Source organism: Magnolia sinica, chromosome 14, assembly GCF_029962835.1.
Source record: "Magnolia sinica isolate HGM2019 chromosome 14, MsV1, whole genome shotgun sequence".
NCBI lineage: Eukaryota > Viridiplantae > Streptophyta > Magnoliopsida > Magnoliales > Magnoliaceae > Magnolia > Magnolia sinica.
This window is the reverse complement of record NC_080586.1, coordinates 80,234,252-80,258,009: the sequence shown is the minus strand read 5'-3', so window position 1 is coordinate 80,258,009 and position 23,758 is coordinate 80,234,252. Positions and strand designations below refer to the sequence as shown.

The window sequence follows — 23,758 nt, the reverse complement described above, 5'->3', positions numbered from 1 at the left end:
ACTCAAGTGGGCCCCACCAAGTGCTTTTATATGTTTTAACGGTGTTTCACATGATTTTAGATGGTATGGCCCACCTGAGTTCTGTATACGGCTGATTTTTGGGATATCCCATAATTTAGAGGGTACCCATCAAATGCACAGTGTTAATGGTCGACATGCATCACGGTGGGGCCCAAACAGCTCGACGTCACGGGAGCTAATAGTGAGGTCGAGTGCATAGTCCCTTTTCCCATATATATATATATATATATATATATATATATATATATATATATATATATATATATACACATGCATTTTGGGTTGAAAGTTGTTTGGCTTAAATCACGCCACCATATCCATTTTGGTACGCCTGTGCATTCACACACGTGACAGAAAACAAACGGAAGAAAGAGTGCCAACACTTTGTTTTTAGAACCATGCGCTGCAATGTACTTAAAATGACATTTTTTAGAAAAATGAACGGCGAGGATGTAGAATAGATACATCAAGGTGGGCCCCACGGTAAGGGCCATAGCATTTTGGGTGTAACCGCTCCCGAATTTTACGTATGTACCGTGTTGGCCCCACAGGGCTTCGGTATGTAAAACAGGTGAGGATTTGTGTGTTATGTTCCCACTGCCTGCGCATCAAGCATCGTTCTCTACCAGAGCATCAAATTACTCCGCGAAATACATATCGTTGGAGAGGAAGAGGCTGAAAGCCAGGGTCTGAGCAAGAATAGAAAATGGAGAAGCTGAAATCTCTGGTTCCCATCCATCTGAAGCAGACAATCTCCAGTGCAACTCCGGACGATCTCCCTCGCACGTGCTCCTCACTCCTCAATTTCTTCCAAGCACACCCCACTGTCAGTTCACACATCACTGTTAGCCACCCCCACTAGGGAATCGATACCAAGACCTCAGTGTTGAAACGAGGTATCTTTCACCTCTCGTCACCTCATTTCCACCAGGTAATTCAAAATCCCTCCTCCTTTCCATTCTCCAGTCTTCCAAAATTGCTTTCTTTTCCCTTCATTTAGTTTTTGTTTGACCTTTTCCTTTTTCTCATCTTCTTAGATTGTCGGAGAAGTAACGGACCAAGAGATGGGGCTGCGTCGTAAGAACGCAGTGTATGCTTTGGATTGGAAGCGGAAAGGGAATGAATGCTTTACGAGTGGCGATTTCATCCATGCTTTGAGATTCTACAGTCAGGTATGCGATTTTTTTAATATTCTTGTATGGGATTATTTTAATTTTATTTTTATTTTTTCAAATTGTGATTTTATTTTATTTTTTTTGGTTTTGGAAAGAAAAGCAATTTATTAGGCAGTGCAGAAGAAACAAAACGAAATGGAAATTTTTTATTTTTTTTTTTAAAAAGGAAAAAATAAATAAAGAAAGAGACAGAAAAAGGAAAAAGTAAAATAAAATACAACAAAACCAGCCCACAATTAACGAATTACCAAGCAAAAATCACAAAATCACACCAGTCAAATGATTGTAACCATCCAGTCAATACTAAAAAAAAATTGCCAAAAAATGGACGATAAAGATTGTTTATGAAAATAATAGGTCCAATCAAGAATTCCAAACTTCTACTTGGAGGGACAACAGTTGATTACTTACGGTTGTAAACAACCCCTTTTGATTATATGCTTCTAAACGTATCATCCATGGATTAGAAAACCAAAGGCTACAAGAAAGAAGGCCAAGTTTCAGATCCACGCCATCCATCAGTTTTGCCAGCTCATTTTAGGGTTCCGACCCAAAAATGAAGCAAATCCAAATCTTATGTGGGCCACACCACAAGAAACAACGGTGATTAAATGCCCAACAATAAAATTTCTTGTGGGCCACGAAAGTTTTGGATGGCAAATAAACATTATGGTGGGCACTATGAAATTTTTAATGGTGGACATTCAATCACTATTGTTTCCTACGGTGTGGCTCACCTGATATTCGGATCTACTTCATGTTTGGGCCCAAGCCCTAAAATGAGCTGGCAAAACTGATGAGCGATGTTGATATACCAAAAAATATATTAAGGTGGGCCGATTGTCACGAACTCATCAAATCAGCCTATTCCAACAAAAGAAAAAAACAAAGGAAAAAGATGAAGGAAAAAAAAAAAAGGCTCAACTTACTCAAATTCATGTATATTTTGTGTATTGTTTGCTGGCCCATTGGGCTTTGAAGATCGTGCATCATGTTTTGGGTGTGACCGTTAACCTTATTTACATCCATAGTCGGGCCTGGAATTGGATTTGTTCATTTTTATTTTTATTTTTTAAGAAGTCTGTCTAGCTAGGTCCTTTCTGTGGTCGATCCATTCGTGACTTCCATCAGTAAAGTGACAATGGGAGAGTTCAGGCCAAGCTTGTATCAGCCCATTACGAATTGGGCCCAAGCCCAGCCCTTTATAATTCAGGCTTGACTGACCTATTTTTTAGATAAATGGGCTTGGCCTTAGCCTCCAGATGGTATCAATTGAATATGATGTAAACTTGGGTCCATGGTCAATTTATTAGCTGTGCCTGATTTTTAGGCCTAAGCCTGACCCCCTTGCGTAATAATAGGCGTGCATGAAAACGCGTAGACCAGCCCAATCCATTGCCAAGCTCAGTCATTAATCTAAGATTTGAGCCTATGCTTGAATTTATGGCCCTTCAATAAATCGGTCAGCCTTCCTTAACCCATCTCAAACGTAGCTCATCGATGTTCCTAGTTTCTACTCTTTTTTTCTTTTCTTTTTTCCTTTCCTTTTCTTTCCTATATATTCTTTTTTCTCTCTTTCTTTCTTTTCTTTTCTCTCACTCTATTCAATTTCTTAATTTTCTGTGATATTTGTTATGATTCCTTGTTTGGAGGCATACAGGCATTGCGTTTCTCTCTGATGATTCCTTGTTTAGATTGAGTACATTAGAGTAAGAAGTTAAGCACCCTATGTCTATGATCATTTCATCAAACCAAAGAAAATCTCTAGGTCTCGAATGGGGTGTATGCTCCATGATTGCCTTGTCACGGAGCCTAGTCGATTAACAAATAAATGATCGTCTCACAACACCCTTACCCATGGAGTTAAGATCCAAGCAACAAATGAATAGTTGTGGATAGTTGTTCCCGCGACAGTCTAACTACAAAGTAAGGATTCAAAAGAGTGAATAGGTTGTCACTCCAGCTTTCCTGCAACAAAGTGATGTGGCCAACTACTGAACAGTTGATCTTCCAATCAACGGCCAACTTTCCCACAAAACTCATTTGTGCATAATAACAAACGGACCATTGTTTCCCAACAAATCCTTCGTACGATGAGCAGACCGTTAAAGATATGTTCGCCATTAGCCATTTTGTCATGAAATCCCATTTTGTGTGATGAACAGACAGTTGCCACAATAACTATCTAGCTACGAAGTCAGCCAAGGGATGAAGAAACAACCACCCTCTCTGCGAACTACGATTATCTCTCATAATGAAGTTCAGCCTGCAACAAACAAATAATAGTTCCTAACAACCATCCAGCTATGAAGTTAGCTATGCAGGCAATTAATTAGTACTCCTGAGTCGCGACCCCAACAACCTTCTTGGAGGAGGTATTTTTATAATTATGAAATTGCCCTTTTGTAAACTGTAACTGGTCTCCTGGGCTGATGGACTTTTGGACATTTAGTCCAGGGGCCCGATTTAAAAATGGACTGGCCCACAAGCTTGACAGGCCAACTCAACACATTGACACCCCTAGTAGCAACTTTTGTAAAAGTTGATTATTAACTTAAAACTTACATACTGTTATAAGTTTTTTGCTTTTTGTTTTCATTTATTTATTTATTTATTTATTTTTATAAGTTTTTGTTCTCTCTCTCTCTCCACCCAATCGGAAGGTCTCTATCCAAGGTGGCCCTGCATGATGGGCAATAGACATTGAAGATGGGCTCCACATGATGGGCAGTGAGTGTTGAAGGTGGGCTCCACATGATGGATGATCCTAAAAAGGTGGGCCCATATAATGGATGTTCCACATTAAAGGTTGGCTCCTAATGATAAATTACTCACATCCAAAGTGAGCCAGCATGCTAGACTGCCCATTTTGAAGGTAGGGCCCACATGTGGATGGTCCACATTAAAGTGGAGTATCTTTATATTGTTGGGCTGACTATTTCACTTGCACGCCCGACCAGGCCGGAGAGAAATTACTAAGATCATGGGTTGGGCTGGAGTATAGTATGTAGATATGGGCTGGATGCTTGGATCTAGGAAAGCCATACAATCGGATCCTTGGATTACAGTCCCACCATGGATATATAGCCTATGGATCCTATGCATCGATGGTAATTTGAGTTTCAATATATACAACTAGACTTGTCACACATTGTGTAAGTAGAGCCCATGCTTAAGTAAACCAAGCCAATGGTACATATGGTCCCACCACAGATCATGCACCTAACGAATCAAAAGAACAACACACTAAGATCTAGTTTGATGAGTGTTGAGCCAGCTGACCCAACTAGGAAAAAGCCATGTAATCATGTCGTGATTGGCCTAAGTGCCTAACTTGAGCCCATTTCCAACTTTTACATGCCCTAAATTGCCCTAGCACATGTGGCTTTAAATATTCCACCTAAAGAAAATTAATTAAATTAATTGAAAACATAAAATTTGGACGCTTCACCATTTTCTTTAACCGTGGAGAAAGTTACTGGAAAAAATAAGAGAGTCATCTCTTCGTCTTAAGTCTATATTATTGTCGACTCCATCGACTTAGAATTGCAAGCCGTTTCATGTTCCACTTGGACTTCCATCCAATACAAGGACTTGTCAAAGAATATGATCACAGGTGATAAAAGAGATGTAGATTGGGATTTTTCTTTCTCGGTGACTATACTTTTATGCTTTTGGTGGACACTAAATGAGTGGTTAGCATTTCGCTATCACTATACAAGGACTTCTTCAAAGAATAGACATGCAATATGTTGGGGGTCTTGCACAAAACCTTAGGATCTAGCCTCCCAAAGTAAACCAGAATTATGGGATAATAAAGCAATGAAATAAATCAAAGCACAAACCACACTACACAAAAGATTTTTACGTGGAAAACCCTCAAAAAGGTAAAAACCACGGGATCTCGTCCAGATTAACAATCTACTATAAAGTAGAACGTTACAACCTTCTTCACTCATGCAGGAGTGGATAAACAATAAGAGAATAAAAGAAAAACGGAGAGATCTCACCGATCACGAGGACGTAAAAGTACTGAGATATCTAGTGCACAGTAGATCTCCTCTACAAGCATAACCTCCCTTCCACAAGCTTCCTCTCTCTCTCTCTCTCTCTCTCTCTCTCTCTCTCTCACACACACACACATCTTTGATAGCCTTAAACCCTTTAGTAAACCCTTGTAAAGCTTTAGGAAACCTTCTTGCATTACCTAGAAAAGCCCTAGGCACCCCTATTTATAGTTTAGGAAACTCGCTTTCGCACCCTGTCGCAAAAGGCTTCAGATTTTCGCAGTCCGCACAAGATTCGGGCTCATATCTAGGTAAGTTCGACTGGTCGAGCCGAGTCCTCAACCAGTCGAGCGGCACCCTCAACCAGTCAAGCGCATCCCACGACTAGTCGAGCACCTCGGAAATCCAAAACCACAACTTATTGGAAAATGAGTCGAGCCAGTCCACGACTGGTCTTGCAGCAGCCCTTAACCGGTCGAGCGAAGCTCACGACCGGTCAAGCCTGGGGAAAAAACCCCATCACAATAAAAGAGATGTGAAATAAGATTCTCTTTGTATAGCAACCCTACTTCTCATATACGCTAAATAAGTGATTATCATTTCTTAAGCTATCGCAATACAATGACTTCTCTAAAGAATAGGACAAGCAATAAAAGAGATGTAAAACGAGATTCTTTTTATTTTTTAAATATATATATCTTCCAATGGATACTAAATAAGTGATCCGCATTTCTTGAGATATTACAATACAATGACTTCTTTTAAAAATAAGATAGGCAATGAAAAAGATATGCAATGAGTTTTTTTTTTTCCGGCGAATATACTTTTCTACTTTACTTCTAGTAGACCTAAATTGAGTGGTTAGCAATTCATAAGCTATAGCTTTATTAGTAGCATGTATATGTTTGAGAATACACCACCTGTACAGAAAAATAGTGTTAATCAAGTCCCTTTTAAACAAAAATTTCCACAATTGAAAACTAGTATGAGGACAGTTGAGGCAAGCAACGACAATTAGAAATAAGAAAAATGACTGGTTGTGTGTTAGAATTGATCAGATATATCAAGATACCACAATTTATGGTCCGACGTCACCTCTCCGGCTGACGCCCACTTGTGTAAGACATCAACACCATGGAGATATTATGCCTTATTGGGATTCATGCCGCGGAATTACACAGATCTGGATCTAGGATAACAATCTAAGAATACCAAGCAAACACAAGAAAACATAGAGATTTAACATGGAAAACCTTTGCGAGAAAAAACCATAGCACAAAGCGACAGAATTACATTATAAAAGCACAAATTACAAAGAGATATGACTTACCGGGCTTGACCAATCCTCAAACCTCACCTTCTTCTCTGCCTTTGAAACCTTAGAACTCTTTTAGAAACCCTTTGAAATAGTTTAGTAAACCTTAGTATACCTCCCAATCCCATATACAACCCTTTATATAGCTTTAGAAAGAGATTAAAACGTAATAGGAAACAAAATTCGCAAATCCTGCACATCCACAAAAAATCTGCGTAACTTGTTCAATGTCATCGAACTACCTTCGATGGCATCGAACAGACGCCAAAAGAGTCCAACAACTAAACGTGGTTATTATAGAAATTCTCGATTGCTTGACCAATCTTCGATGGCATCGAAGATGTATTCTATGTCATCAAAAGCTCTTCAATGTCATCAAAAATAGCAACAATATGTCCAACAACCAACCGAGGAAATCTGGAATAAGTTCGATGGATCAAGCACTATTCGATGTCATCGAATGTGACATCGAAACAGTCAATGGCATCGACAGACTCTATATCTTACTAGATATAAGACATCAAATACAACAGGGCCTACCATGAAAATCACATAAAATAAAAATCAGCATTATCCACACATTAGTGGGATATACAGTTGGAATCAATTCATCCGGGTAGAATTGTTTAACATCCATGTTTTCTTTTTCTTTTTTTCTTTTCTTTGTTTGTTTTTTTCTGTTTAGTTCCCTAGTTATGGCTGAGATTAGATGGTAGGTGTGGTTTATTTCTTTGTGCCCACCTGAATGGATGTAAAGCCTCTTCCATATCAATAATATTTCAGGTGGTGTGCTCTCACCTTTCCTTGAAAGAAAAACAGAAAGTTTATAGTAACTTCAGTTGAAATGTTTATTTCAAAACATTTCAACTATACATCCATGTTCTAATCCTACCTCCTGTAGTCTTAACTTCAGTTGAAAGGTTTATTTCAATTATACATCCACTTCCAGTGCATACATGTGACCCACCTAATCAGTGCGCGCAGTGCCTTAACTTTGGCCCTGGAGTGGGAGTGTGGGGCCCTCTCATGATCGGTCAAGCTGACAGAATGCTCCGTGCACGTTCTTGGCGTTTCCCAAGTAAATTGTTTTTTAAACATGAGATGACCTCTATGCATGTGATTTTACAATCAAGGGACTCTGATCAAGCATCTAGTTGGCCTTAGCATGGCCATCCACAATAGAAATACAAACTGCTTAGTCAATAAAAATTAAAGCGATGCGCACTCGGAGACAGTTAGAGATAAAGCAAATCACACTTGACATTATGGCAAGCATGTGAAAGATCTGGCCATGTTGTATTTGGGTCTCACATGCTTGGTCTCAAAAGCTTAGTTGCCCACTAACCAGATTGGCCTGATTTATGAGCCAGGTGTCTTTTTGGTCCACCCCACCTACTGATTGCGTGCACGTTTGTTACAATCCACTTCCTGTGATTGACCTATCAGCACCAACCTAACTCATGGTTCAAACCAAAATCAAGAACTCTTGCTCACAATGCAACCACTGCACCACTCTCAACATAGGACCCTCCCAACTGACCACTCTCCACCAACCTGACTCATGGTTTGGGCCAAAATCAAGAGCTCATGTTCACGCCATTATGAGCACTGCAACCAATGTATCCTTCATACAACTCTCTTGAGTAAACTCTCATCGGATGTTCTATATCTGTAGAAATCCAATAAAACACCTTCAATAAGAAGGGTGTTGATCCTCCAATACCTGAAATACAACTCTCTTGGGTCGGGTTATGCTTAAGCTTAACCATTTTTTTAGGGTCAAGCTTGGGCTAAGTTCTAAGGTGGGTATAGAGACCTATCTTGGCCTGGTGCAAACCTATTGCCACCCTAGTTTTGAACTATGTTTGAAATTCTGATAAGAAAAAAAGAACTGACAATTGGGAGTCGAAGTGATTGGACATCATCCTAACTACCAAAAAAAAAAAAAAAACCTCGATTTTGGTCGGAACTCTATTAACTCCCCTCATGAATAGCGGAATCATGTGGGCGCATGTGCAGAATCTTGCCATGCCATTAACAAACTATACACTTACCATAGGGTCTGTGTGCCAACAAATCCACAAGAATTCCTCCTATCATGCCTTGGGGATATTTTCATAATTACAAGAAAAGAGTCTTCCAATTCAACTCTGGTGTTATACATTCAAAAAGTGTGGACCACCTTTAAGATCATGACTATTTTACAAATATGACCCAATTATTCTTGGACTGGTCATTTCATTGGTTTGGATTGATAGGAAGTAGATCACGTTCGACCCCACCTGTCTCTAGCCACATATGGGCAGATTTGTGTGGGGCCTACCGTGATGTATTTGTTTATCAACATCATCCATCCCTTTTCTCATATCATTTTAAATTATGAGCCAAAAAATAGGTGGATGTAACGCCCAAGTTTACACACAATAGATGACTCTTACATTTAATGCAACCTAAGATGACTTGCATTTAATGTAACCCAAGCTTACTACTTGGTGTGGTTCACTTGCGTTGGATCTAGCTTACTATTTGGTGTGGTTGACTTGCGTTGGATCTAACTTATTTTTGGGCGAAACCTGAAAATGGCATGAGAAAAGGGATGGACAGCATGGATAAATAAATACATTACAGTGGGTCCCACACAGATCCATCAGTTCTTGGCTAGAGACGGCGGGATAGGATGCGATCCGCTTCCGGATTGACATACTTGGATCTTTTTTTTTTCTTTTTTTAGTAAGATCAAAACTTGAAAACTTTTTTTTTTTTTAATAATCTGATTTCATTCCTATGGAAAAACTTTACAAGACCGACCAATTCAGGCTTCTGAGGGAGCACCATGAGCAGCATATACACAAGTAACGCCAATAGGGGCCTTCCTAACTACCCTAAAAGACCCCAGCCCCACTTTGTCCGGGAAGCACAGGCCCCTGATCTCCGCCTGGAGGTCCAAGCACTTCCTGAAGAGAGAAAAGGACTGGTTCGCACTACCAAGGTGGGCTAGCCCACCAGCCGGAGAGTTACCTTCTCTAGAGATGTGAGGAACAGAAAACTCCATCTGACTCTTTAGATTATTGATCCTATTAACCCAAGGCTTTCAACGCCAAACCGGCAGCGAAATCTAAAGAGTCAGGTGGTGGGCCTCCTTAGCGGTTTGATCCATGCTAAGGAGTCCCACCACTAGCCTGGGATCAGATTCCACCTCCACCCTTGGATCCCATGTGTATAAATCAAACCAATTGCAATGTATACAATTGTCTCCTGTATACTCTAAATGATATTATATTACTCCGACATATTTCTATTATATCCACACCATCCATTTACTTTTCCAGATCATTAATAAAATGAACCGGAAAAATTCAATGGATCCAAATGTCAAGCAGAGCGCACCCCAGGAAATAATAGTGATTGAACGTCCACCATTAAAAACTTCTCAAGGACTACCGGAATGTTTAATTACCATGGAGTCTGTTGATAAGGTTATACTGAACAGGATGAAGGGACCACACAAATATCACCATGATCCAAAACTTTTGTACCCTCCAAGTAGTTTTTAATGCTGGTTCCTCAATCAATATAATTTAATGTAGTGTGGTCCACCTGAGATTTTTATCTTGTGCGTTCTTGGGCTAATACTAAATGATCAGGAGATGCGGATGAATGGCGTTGATATAAGACATATACATCAAGATCGGCCACCAAGGGATCCCAACTCTTTAAAAGATTACCTAAATCTATTTTTTAAGGACCAAAATGCTCCCACTTCCATGTGGAGGTATATCTATTATATCTCACCTCATATGTAGAGGTGGTGAATCCATCTGTGACCGTTAATCTACGTGCCTTCATTGTTTTCAAGTTTTTCATGGAGGCGGATTGCGTGGTCACCCAACACCACCGACTTTCATGGTGGCAGGCCTATGTGGACCCACGGAAGTTTCCGGTAAGCTGGTATTTCTGTTTTCCCTTCGGATCAGTGTCACTTGATGAAGAAGTTAGATGAGTCATAAACATAGGTGTGGACCCTTTGAAGGGTATGGCGAAAGGATAGACCGCGTGGATAGAAGACATCCACCACAGTGTGCTCGAGTCTCTTCGGGCTAACCGCGTGGATCCCATATTATGGGTCTACCTCTTATATCTACGTCATTTATCTGTTTCTCCAGATCATTTTAAGGTAGGATCCCAAAAATACAGAAAATCAAAATCTCAAGTGGACCACGCCACAGGAAACAGTGGTGATTGAATCGCCCGCCATTAAAAACTTCTTGGGTCCACTGGAATATTTATTTTCCATCCAATCAGTTGATAAGGTCACGAAGACGTGGATGAAAGGACCATGCACACAAATATCAGCTTGATCTAAAACTTTTGCAATCCTAGAAAGTTTTTAATGGTCAATCACCACCGTTTCCTGTGGTGTGGTTCACCTGATATTTGAATCTGCTGTGTTTTTAGGCTAAATACCCTAAAATGATTTCTCTATACATGGACAGCACGGATATAAGAAACATACGTTACTGTGACTGTGAGTCCACATTCAGAGATCTACCGACATAAGCCGTGTCCGTTATTGACACCGACTACATGCACCATTAGACTTAAAAACCTTGTGTTACATAGCCACCGTTATTGGAAAAATAGTGGTGACTCATTGACAATTGGGTCAACCATTTCTATGGACTGAATTTTCCTCATAACGTGAACATAATACAGGCCACTCATTATTATAGAAATTTCCACACTGGCGCTGATTCTTCATAAATAGGATTGTTTTTCTCCCATGACTTAGAATCCTTACTCACTGAACTGATGGCAGCTCATGTTTGTCTCTTAAACGGGTCCATTTCCAACGGTTAGCGTGTCTGCCAAGGAGCATGGTTACAGAATTCTTTGTCGTGCATCACGTGGGATCCTGTCAGTTTCAAGTCCAATACGGTGGACCGCAGATAGCTTTTCAATGGTGGAAGTTCAATTACTATTGCGAGGCCCACCGTGAGTGTGTCTGCCCATCCATATTGAAAACTCATTTTAGGGAATGGTAGAGAAAATGAAGTAGATCCAAATCTCAAGTGAACCACACCACAAAATAATCCTGATTGAATCCCCACCATAAAAAGCTTCATGGGTCCACTGGAATGTTTATTGTCCATCCAACTTCTTGTTAAGGTCATAAAGACTTGGATGAAAATCTACACAAATATCAGCTTGATCTAAAACTTTTGTAGCCCCATTAACTTTTTAATGGTTAATTACCACTTATTCTTGTACAAGAGTTCAATTAAGATTTGCATCTCCTTACCCAAAAATTAACTATCGACACGGATGGACGGAGTGGATGCAAGGACAATCGATGGGTAATGATTGATCCGTTTGATGATACCCTATCACCCCAATGCCCACAAGTTTGCTGGTGTCAAAGTTATGTATGCCCCACTGTGATGAATGATTGATGCCTTAGCTTTAAAAACTAGATGCACAGCGTGGAGAAAACACATACATCATGGTGGCCCCACAAATCTTTGATGCCAGCTTGCATGTACTGTGGATACAGTGGGCCCTACCAGGAAGATCACTTTAAATAAAAATCAATCCTGTCCACTAATTAGGTAGATGCCCATTTTAGGGGTCGTTTGGCACGGTGAGAGCTTGGATTGGAGGGGATTTGAAGGGGCTTCAGTATAAAGTAATTTGCAATCCCTGGTGACAGCTTGGATTACAACTAAAATTATTTTAATAGTTGTAAATGTAATATATGTGTCACTATACACTATCATTCTATCAGGCACATGGCCCACTAATGATGATTAGCACCGTCCAAACATTATCCATGTAAATTAACACTGTCCAGCACCGTCCAAACATTGTTCTTGTAAATCAACAGTTTAAAATTATTGGTTTGCCACTCAAACATGATCTTGTGCTTGTGGCCCATCCAAGACTTGGAATTTCATCATTTTCAGGCAAAGCATATAGTTCTGAGGGCTTTTCACAACCATTGCATCAAAAATTACATATCTCACTAATTAGAGATATTAAAATTGATTTAGTAATTAAATTCAAGTCCATGTAAATATACCATGAATAGGTACTTTTGGATTAAAGTTGATACAGGCTCCAAGGTGCCAAGCACGGTGGGAGGATTTCAAATCTAAGGGGTTTCTAATCCCGGGAATTCGGAATCCAGGGGATTACAAATCCACTTTCCCAAACAGGGCATTAGGTCAACGGTTTGGATCAAGAAGCCATGGCAACACTTGTTTAGACAAAGGCGCAGGGAGACCATGGATGTCCTCTTCTCGAGGGAAGCGGATTGGCTGGTGTACCACACACCACCGACCTGGCTGGTGTATTGACGTCATTAAGGTCTGTGGTCCCATCATGAGGTATGAGTGTTCTGGTGTACCACACAGCACCTACTTGGCTGATGTGCTGATGTCACTAATTTATGTGGGTCCAATCATGAGGTATGAGTTATATCCAACCGTCCGGCCACTTGGCTAGCCTGAGGCCTGATCCTAAAAATAATACGGATCCAAATATCAAGTGTTGGACCACACTTTAAAAAGCTGTGAGGATTAAACGTCAACCATTTAAATCCTTTTGGGGATCATATAAATTTTGAATCAACATGATATTTGTTTTTACTTTTCATTCAGGTCCGTGTGGCCTTACAAATAGATGGAAAATAAACGTTACGGTGGCCCTACAATTTTTTTAACAGTAAGAATCATTGTCCCACTGTTATTTGTTGTGTGCTCCATTTGAGTGTTGAATATGACTTATTTTTGAGATCAAGATATAAAATGATCCCTGCGAATGGATGAACCGTGTGGATATAATAAATACGGAATTGTGGGTCACATGTAACTTTAATCTCGTTTGAACCGTCCGTGCAACCGGGTGCGTCGGCGCTTGTATTGTCACTGCACGTACCCACATCATCTAGATCAGTGGTGTACGGTACACCAGCTATTCCGCTGCCTCCGGACAGTAACTTGTAATTAAATACTGTAGTAGGACGCGGATTGCGTCCTACCCCCGCCCGGACGGTAATTCGTCCGGGCAGGGCTCTGTAGGGCCCACCGTGATGTAAGTATTTTATCCACTTCGTTAATCATTTTTCTTAGATCATTTTAAGTTATAATAATAAAAAGAAGGCAGATCCACGGCTCCAGTGGATCACACAAAAGGAAGGTGCAGTGATAATGACACCCACCGTTGAAATATTTCTAAGGGCCACTGTGATATTTTTTTACCATCCAACCTATTCATAAGGTCATGTAGACGTGGATAAAGTGAAAACACAAATATCAGCTTCATCCGAAACTTCTCCAGCTCCCAAGAAGTTTTTAATGGGGGATGTTCAATATCCAGTTTGTGGTCCACTTAAGATCGTAAAATGCCTTATTTTATGGATCATACCTTAAAATGGTCTTATAAAAACTATGAACGGAATGGATAAAACACTTACAACATGGAGGACCCCACAGAGCCTGCCCAGACGGATTACTGTCCGGGCAGGCGTAGGACGCAATCCGCATCCACTTTAGTATCCCACACCATTAGATGACTTATATCGTTTAATGGAACTTGCATTTAATGATTTATCTATTTAACGAATATTTAATGCAACCAAGCTTACTAATTGGTGTGGGCCAATGTCAGATCTTACTCAAGTTTCTTTTTTTTTTTTTTTTAAGGATTCGTTTCAATATATCATCAACCAATATATATATATATATATATATATATATATATATATATATATATGTGTGTGTGTGTGTGTGTGTGTGTGTGTGTGGTGGGCTGCATCAGACCTAAAAAGCCGTGGGAGCCTATCATGGCAAAAGACAAAAACTACACAAAATATAAACAAAAAAGGAAGGGAGCCTTATGCTTCCCTAGTCGGACCCAACCCAACTTTATCAGGAAGAAAAGCTCTCTGACCTACGGGGGAAGCTCAGAGAAGCGATCATAGAAGGAGAAGGATTGGGTGTCACTTCCCAAGCGGGCCATAGCATCGGCGGGAGAGTTTCCTTCCCTATAGATATGCACAAAAAGAACCTACCCCCCTAAGCTCGAGCCTTTTGATTCTATTGAGCCAGTAGTTCTATTTCCAGCCTGGCTGGGAGTCCCTATTTAGCACATTAATAACCAGTCTCGAATCTGATTCTACAACAACATTGGATAAACCTCGGGGAAGACAATGGGATAAACCATCGTGAATGGCTCGTAGTTCCGCGTTGGTGTTCAAACCCTCACCATAGCCTGAAGAAAAGGCAAATAGAAATTTACCTGTATCTCCCCTACAGATTCCTCCACCTCCTGATTTCCCTAGATTCCCTCTAGCAGATCCATCAACATTTACTTTAACCCAGCCATCCATTGGCTTGGCCCACTTAACGATCTTAGGCAAACAGAGGGGACCCTTACACGCTGACGAAACGTCGGCCCCTTAAAGGGTATGGCAGATTGGGTCTTGACCAGCAAGCTTCCTGTCGGGGCGCTGAATGTATTTGATCCACCATTTCACTTTGGCTGGCACAGTAGAAACTGATACAGGTCTCCCCTCAAATACCGCATCATTACGGGATTTCCAGAGCTCCTAGATGATCAAGCACGGAGACAGCATCTGGATGACAGATTTCCTCGCCCTAGATGAGGCTGCACTCCACCATTGCTCTAATCTAGCTTCAATGGAGGTCGCCGCCATCACATTGATATCAAACAAACTACCAAATGATGCCCAAACTTGAGTCGGGCAAAACAAATCTAATCCGATAGATACGACCCGATCAAACCTGATCCTAACCGAATTGACGGTTTGGATCGGTGCTGATTGAGTTAGGTATTTCAGAACCGAATGATTTTTAAATCGGAATCGGGTTGTCGTCAATTGAGACCGATCCGATCCGAAACCCGATCCAATCCGATTAGATCCGACCCGATCCGGAGCCTTAGGAGGATTTTAATGGATGATATCCAATCATTATTGTTTTCCTGTGGTGTGGTCCACCTGAGATTTTTATCCCTCTAATATTTTGTATCAAGCCTTAAAATGATCTGTAAAAATGGATGAACGGCATTGATGAAATACATATATCATGGTGAGGCCCACACATCACGAAACACATGGACTCAAGGAGTAGCCGATCCATTTCCGTCAGAGGCGCCAATGACAGTACCACACACCACTGACACCAGCTACTGCGTAGCCTAGGCTAGCTGTAGCTGGCTAGGCACGTGGTGTGCAAAGGGAGCAGTTTGCGTCCTGCCCCCGCCCGTCTCTAGCCACGAACGGGCAGTTCTTAAGGTGTGCCCACTGTAATGTATCATTCTATCCACGCTATCCATCCATACCCTCCGATCATTTTAAAGTATAAGAACCAAAATGAGGCAGATCCACCGCTCAAGTGGACCAAACCATATATGACTGTTGTATTTAATGCAACTGTCATTTAATGCTTTGGGCATTTAATACAACCAAGCTTATTATTTGGTGTGGTCCACTTGAGCGTTGGATCTGTCTCGTTTTTGTGCACAAGCCTTAGAATGATCTGAGAGGAGAGATGCACAACATGGATAAACCGATACATCACAGTGGGCCAGCCCATAGAACCGCGCGTTCATGGCTAGAGACAGGCGGGGGTAGGACGCAATCCGCGTCCCGTGCGAAGACGAGACTGACGCTCCTCGAGCTCCGAGTTGGACGAATGGTTCAAAGGAGATGAAAGTTATATGTGCCCCACAGTGATGTATTTATTATATCTGCACCGTTCATATATTTTTAGAGATCATTGGAGAGTATTATCCAAAAAATGAATAATATCCAAAGATCATCTGGACCACACTACAAATAGCAACAGAGAATGATTTTCACCGTTAAACATTTCGTGTGGTCCACTAGATAGTTAAATCTGTCTTATTTTTCGTCTCAAGCCTTATGACGAGCTTGCCAAAGGGATGGACAGTTTGGATATAACACATACCCCATGATCAGACCCACAGAACTTGCTAACATCGTTACAGCAAGTAACTTGCGTGAAAAGTACTCACTGGACTTTCGTGCAGTGCACATCAACACATGTTCGGTTAAAATATACATACGGTAACGAAGAGTTCTTTCAGAGCCATGTGGGGCCCACCTTGATGTATATGTTTTATCTAAGTCGTTCATCCATTTTGACATATCACTTTAGGCCTTGAGCACAAAAAGGTAGTATATTAAAGGTTAAAGTAGACCACACCACATGAAACAGTTGGATTAAATTCATATGATCTGAATCTTACCGAACCTGATTCGACTCGGTTTCACTGACTGAGTCGGACTCGGTTCGAGTCAGGTCAACCATGCATCGGATCGGTTCGAGTCAGGTGACCCGGACTCGGTCCCAGATCGGATTAAGGCATTGAGACTTCGGATCAGGTCGAGTTATACCCAATCCGATCCAATCCGAACCGATGCCCAGCTCTACCCAAACTGTTTGCACCAGTAGACTGTCAATGAACAGATGGTTCAGGGACTCCATCGAGGGGGAATGAGCAGCCGGGGAACTACAGCACACGCACCTGGATGCTAGGTGGATACCCTGAGCTTGGACAACACAATCCACTGGGACCGTGTTGTGCAACGCCTTGCAGACAAAAAGAGAAATTTTGGAGGGCAGTTTCACATGCCAGACCCATTTCGACCAGTCCTTACCTGGACAGATAAGCCTACAAATATTCCATGCAGATTTCACAGAAAATTCACCTAAGGGGGTTAAATGGCAGAAAGGGATATCTAGTCCTTCTGAAATGCAATAACCAGCCTGAAATGTGAAGTCGATAATCTCTTGCGGTAGAAAGACAGAGACTGTAGAGGGAGGGATTGGGCCGTTGGAGTCCAGAAACTAACTCACCTGCATATTCAGCTTTGCATGATCTTGGAAGAGATGGATGATGTAGATAAACAGATACATCACAGTGGAGGACCCTCACACAGAACTGGTTAGATGTTTAAAGGTCCGACCAAGGTTGGACACAGTCTGCTACCGACAGTAAGCACTTCAATGTTTATCAGGGGAGAGGATTAGTTGTTAGTTGGTGTTACCCTTACTATGTGGGGCCGCCTTAATGATTTATATATATATATATATATATATATATATATATATATATATATCTAGACTGTCCATCCATTTTCTCTGTTCATTCATGGACGTGATCTAAAAAATTATTTGATCTGAATCTACAGTGGACCACCACACCGCTGGAAAAAATGGTAAATAACCACTAAAAACTTCTTGTAGGCTACAAAAGTTTTGGATTAATCTAATTTTTTATATTTTTATTTCATTCATTTCTTTTTAGCCTTCTCAATGGGTTGGATGACTTTACCAATCTGCTTAAAATAGTCTGGGGAAGTTTTTTATGGTGATTGTTCAAGCATCACTGTTTCTTGTGGTTTGGTCCACTTAAGATTTGGATATACTTAAAATTTGACAAATTGTCCTAAAATTTTCTGGAAAAGCGATGGATGGAGTGGATATACAAAATGCCATCAAGGTGGGTCTAATCTGCACTACAGCTCTGTGGATCCTCTAATGAGGTCGATGGATCCATGACCGTGGGTCCTTTTTGTACTATGGACGCTAGAGTGGATGATGTAGAACGTGGCACAGATACATTCATAGCATCGTTGGACCAAAAGAAGGAAAGAAGGTGAACTGTAAATTGGCCATAACTTTTGATCTGAGTATCGTTACGGGGTGCATAACCTATCAATCTTTACTGAAACAGGCCATTTGAGGTGAACCGACCCACTATGTGGGTTGCATCTATCCATTTCATCAAAAAACACGTACTTTCAACTCAAAAATGGAATTTTAAGAAAAAATTACTATTTTTAGTAATTTTGATTTTTTTAATATTTTATTAGTTTTAAAGGTTTAGATTTTCTTCTTTTTTAGAAATAACTTGTAAGCATGCTAGGACTCTTTTAGCAAAATTTTATTTAGAATTTTTATTTTTAAAAATTAGGCTTTAGAAGAGTTTTATTAGAATTAAGATTTTTATTATAGTTAGAATTTTGCTATTTTTGGTAATTACAAATTTTGGTTTTGCTTCTCTATTAATGGTGTAACAGGGACAGACATGTCAGATAATTATCATTCAAGCAATTTGTTCCAAATTTTCTAGAATTATTTCTACTTTCTTCTTTTCCTTGTGGATTTGAGGTATACATCTCTGTGAGGAGTCCAAAGAAGCTCTGTTGATTTAGGGTAGTTATCCCATCCATGGATTTGGAGTAGTCATCTCCCTGAGGAAGATAGTGATCAACCACTACACTCCCTCCCCTGCGTCAATTGATATCAGAGTGATGTCTCCTCTCAGACCAATGGCAATCAACGAAGATATGGACCAAAATCCTATGGACGGTGATCCAAGGATTTTTTATCTTTTAGAAAGAATGTAAGCTTTCCACCGGGAGAGCCAATTGACCATACAGGGGTTGCCGGCAACCCTCGATTATATTGCGGATGCGCTAATTCTGCTTCGAGCCCAAGGCAATGGTCAAACACCCATGGTCTCTGTACGACATAACCCCGATTTTCACAGAGCATCAACTGATGATGGTGAATCGCTGGCCAGTACTTTGATCATGAGAAAGCCATTGTATATGCCAAAGGTATAGATAAATTTACAGTAGCACGACATCTTTCGAATGAGGTATATTGCACACCAAAAAGTCTGTAATGTGATCATTAACATCAGCAGTAATGAGAATCTCGTGTCAAAAACAATGGTGGAAAAGTTATAACTAAAAACAAAAAGGAACCTATCTCCATACACGATTAGATGGATCAAGGAGGTTAATAAAATATAGGTAACTAAATAATGCACTATCTCGTTTTCAATTAATAAAAATTAAAAGAATCAAGTACTTTGACGTGGTCGACATGAAAGGTTGTCGCATGTTATTTGGTCGATCACGGCAATATAATGTTAATGTTGCACGTAGAAGCTAGGATAATATATTTATATTTATTAAAGATAGTCCCTATGAGAACAGAAAATCAACCCAAGACTTCCAATTAAAGTGGAGGGATAGTTTCTCATAACCGAATAAGATTTCGTAAAACAATCTGAGGAGACGGGAGATTTAGATTCATTAGTTGAAAATGAAAAACATATAGAGCCTGTGAACATCCCATATGATTTGAAACCAGTGTTGCAGGAGTTCAAGGCAATTGTGCTCGATGAACTCCCTAATAAATTGCTTCTCATTAGATATATACAAAACCATATTGATCTTGTCTTAAAGTTAAGTCTACCTAATTGCCCACATTATAAAAAAGAATGCGAGATTTTACAGGCACAAGTAAAGGAACCAATCTATACTAGTCAATTCAAGGAGAGCATGAGTACATGTATTGTGAGCTTAAGAGCCTAATGCAAAGTACAAGGAAGAGACTGAAAGACATTGCCGGTAGAAATTATTTGAGTACCATGAGCAAAGTTTGTTGAATAACTCGAGAACAGATTTTTTCTAAGTAAAGGGGTCTGATGTATAACATGGCACAGATACATTCTTAGCATGGTTGGACCGAAAGAAGGTGAACTGTAAATTGGCCATAACTTTCGATATGGATATCGTTATGAGGCGCATAACCTATCAATCTTTACTGAAACGGGTCATCCGAGGTAAACCGACCCACAAAGTGGGTTGCGTCTGTCCATTTCGTCAGAAAACACGCACTTTCAGCTCAAAAATAAAATTTTAAGAAAATATAATAATATTTTTAATAATTCCGAATTTTTTAAATATTTTATACTTTTAGAATTTTAAATTTTCTTCTTTTTTGGAAATAACTTGTAAGTATGCTAGAACTCTTCTAGCAAAAGTTTATTTAAAATTTTTAATTTTAAAAATTAGGCTTTAGAAGAGTTTTATTATAATTAGTATTTTTATTAAAGTTAGAATTTTATTAATTTTAATAATTACAAATTTCATTTTTTTTCTATATTAATGGTGTAACACCGACATATATGTTAGACAATTATCAACCAAGCAATTTATTCCAAATTTTCTATAATTATTTCTACCTTCTTCTTCTCCTTGTGGAACCCAGTTATCTCCCTGAATAGTCAGAGAAGTTCCATAGATTCGGAATAGTTGTCCCACGAGGAAGAAAGTGCTCGACCACAACAAGCCCTCGCCTGCGTCAGTGTATCTATTAAGATCACTGTTCCGGGAAGCATGTGGCCCAAGATTTACTAACGAGCTTGATTTGAGCTTAATTACTGGATCAATGGCTTTGAAGTCCTGCAAGACTGGCCTTGTCAAGAGCTACACTAGATCGTAGCTACTGGTTCGTTGATATGCAGCGTAGGAGCTGCACTCCTGTCATAGTCCACCACCATTTTAAAAATGTGGTGACGGAATGGATTAGGTGAGACTGGAAACGGATTGGCTACTCCCTCTGACACCGGCCCTGTGGCTGATGGTCGGTGCTCTGTGGGCCCCACCATGATGTATGTGTTTCATCCATTCCGTCCATACATTTTTACAGATCATTTTATGACTTAATTAAAAAAAAAAAGAGAGAGGTATATAAATCTCAGGTGGACCACACCACATGAAAACAATAGTGATTGGATATCCACCATTAAAATACTCATAAGGCCCACTGTACTGTTTATTTGACATCCAATATCTTGATTAGGTCATACAGGCCTTTAATGGTCGACGCTCATTCAACACTGTTTCTTTTAATGTGGTCCACTTAAGATTGGGATATACCTCATTTTTGGTCTCATACCGTAAAATGATCTGTAAAAGTAACGACATGGATGAAATAGATACATCATAGTGGGGCCCACAGAGCACCGACCATCAACCATTGGCGGGTGTCAGGCAGAGTAGCCAATCCGTTTCCGGTGAGACCGGGCCTCACCAAGACCGTGCGGCCCTTACCATAGCGCCCACCTTGATGTATCTATTATTATCTATGCTGTCCATCCTTCTTTCGAGTCCATGATCCTATAAATGAAGTAGATCCAATTATCACGTAGACGGTACCATCGGAAACGGTGGTGATTGACCATAAACGGGCACAAAATTTTTGGATCTACCTTATATTTGTTTTTTACCCTTCATCCAAGCTCATCCAAACACTACAGAAACATTAATGTACACCGTAAGAAGTTTTTAATAGTAGTGCGTTCAATCACTACCGTTCCTAGAGAACGGTCCACTTGAAATTTATATCTTCTTCATTTTTGGGATCATGCCCTACAATGATTCGGAAAAACAGATGGATGGCATGGATACAGAATAAATACATCGAGGTGGGCTCCATGGTAAAGGCGGCACCGTCTTAGGTGAGGCGGGTCTAATCCAATCCGCTACCGGTGGTGACTCTTCAACCATTTTAAGTGGATGGTTAGGATTGTTTGATCAGCGTTGAGAGAAAATAGTGGTGATTCAGATCTTATAAATTAAGGAGAGCGGAGAGAGAAATCAGCAAAGAAGCAATTTTCCTTTCCTTTCCTTTCCTTTTTCTAGAGCAGAGAGAAGGAATGGAGAGTTGTTATTCTCAGCAGAGGAGCTTTCTTATTTCTCTCTTTCTTTTAAATGTATTAATATATTGGGGAGGATATTGGAAGGTGAGTGGTTGCTTCGATTATGAGAGAAAAGCTCTCACCACCATCCGGAAGTCTCTCAACGATTCCTTCAATCTTCTCTCTTCATGGGATGATGATGCCTCTGACTGCTGCAAATGGAGAGGAATTACCTGCCACAACATAACTGGGTTTGTTCTTAAACTCGACCTCCATTCTACTTACTACAGGCTAGGTGGCAGAATTGATCCAGCTCTGGTTCAACTGAAGCATCTTCAGTTGTTGGACTTGAGTTATAATGCTTTTAATGGCGCACCAATTCCAGATTTCCTGGGTTCAATGAAGGAGTTGAGGCATTTGAACTTGTCAGATGCAGGGTTCAGTGGGAGAATCCCTCATCAGCTTGGAAACCTCACTAAACTCATTTCCCTGAAGCTTTCTTCACGTTCTTTGAGTGCCAAAAACCTTTGGTGGTTGGCAAGCCTGCGTTCTCTCAAGTACCTCGACATGTCTTATGTGAACCTTTCCATGGCAAGCCATGATTGGGTGAACGTAATGAACATGTCTCCTTCCCTCGTTGAGTTGTACCTATGGAAATGTCGTCTTTCATATATTTCTCCAACTCTTCCTTCTGTTAATTTCACACATCTCCGTGTCCTTGATCTCCGTTTTAACGACTTCAACTCTACCATTCCAAACTGGATAGCTAATATTGGTAGCCTGGTGTCTTTAAGTCTCTCACTCAACAAGTTTCATGGTCAGATACCTTATCAAATTACACAACTTCATAACTTGGAAGAGTTGTGGTTGGGATCAACTGATGATAACCTGAGGGTTGATTTGTCAGAGTTCCTTGAAGGCAGCTGGAGGAAGCTGAAGATACTGTATCTATCTTTCAGTCAGCTGCATGGAGGAATCCCCAACTCTATTGGGAATATTACCTCACTTGTGGATCTTTATTTATCATTTGGCGAGAATATAACAGGTAGCATTCCAAGAGCCATAACTAAGCTTATCAATTTAGAGTGCCTGTTTTTGTATGGATACAAAATGCATGCAGCAATTCCTGATTGGTTACATGAGCTCAAAAATCTTAAACGCCTTACTCTCATTGATTGCATGCTGACAGGCCCAATCCCTGCAGCTCGTCTTGGAGGATTGTCTTCCTTAGAAGAACTAGATCTCTCATGGAATCAGTTGAATGGGAATATACCTGCAGCTCTTGGAGGATTGTCTTCCTTACAAAGGTTAATTCTCAGTGGGAATCAGTTCAATGGGACAATCCCAACAACTTTAGGACAACTTTCTAACTTGTCTTTGCTTGACCTCTCTTCCAACTCCTCGACAGGAAAGGTGTCTGAAAGTGTTTTTGAAAACCTCAAGCAGTTAACGTCCTTGGATTTGTCTTACAATTCTTTGGTTTTTGATACACACTCTGATTGGGCCCCTCCATTTCAGCTCTCCCTTATTTACTTAGGATCATGTCATTTAGGTCCTCAATTTCCTCTCTGGCTACGAACACAAAAATTAGTACATGCGTTGGATCTCTCTAATACAGCCATCTCTGGCATCATCCCTACCTGGTTTTGGGATTTAACACCCAAACTTTCTGTGCTGGGCCTTTCAAATAACCA

The 23,758-nt window shown here is 40.3% G+C and overlaps 1 protein-coding gene across 1 annotated transcript; it reads left to right on the top strand.

Annotated features, from left to right (window-relative positions):
* The first annotated feature begins 727 nt into the window (after positions 1-727).
* On the top strand, positions 728-23,485 carry LOC131225059 (receptor-like protein EIX1). Its single transcript, XM_058220484.1, has 4 exons — positions 728-847; positions 1,059-1,193; positions 22,170-23,320; positions 23,473-23,485. The coding sequence occupies exons 1-4, from the start codon at positions 728-730 to the stop codon at positions 23,483-23,485; spliced, it is 1,419 nt and encodes a 472-aa protein (XP_058076467.1).
* The last annotated feature ends 273 nt before the right edge of the window (positions 23,486-23,758 follow it).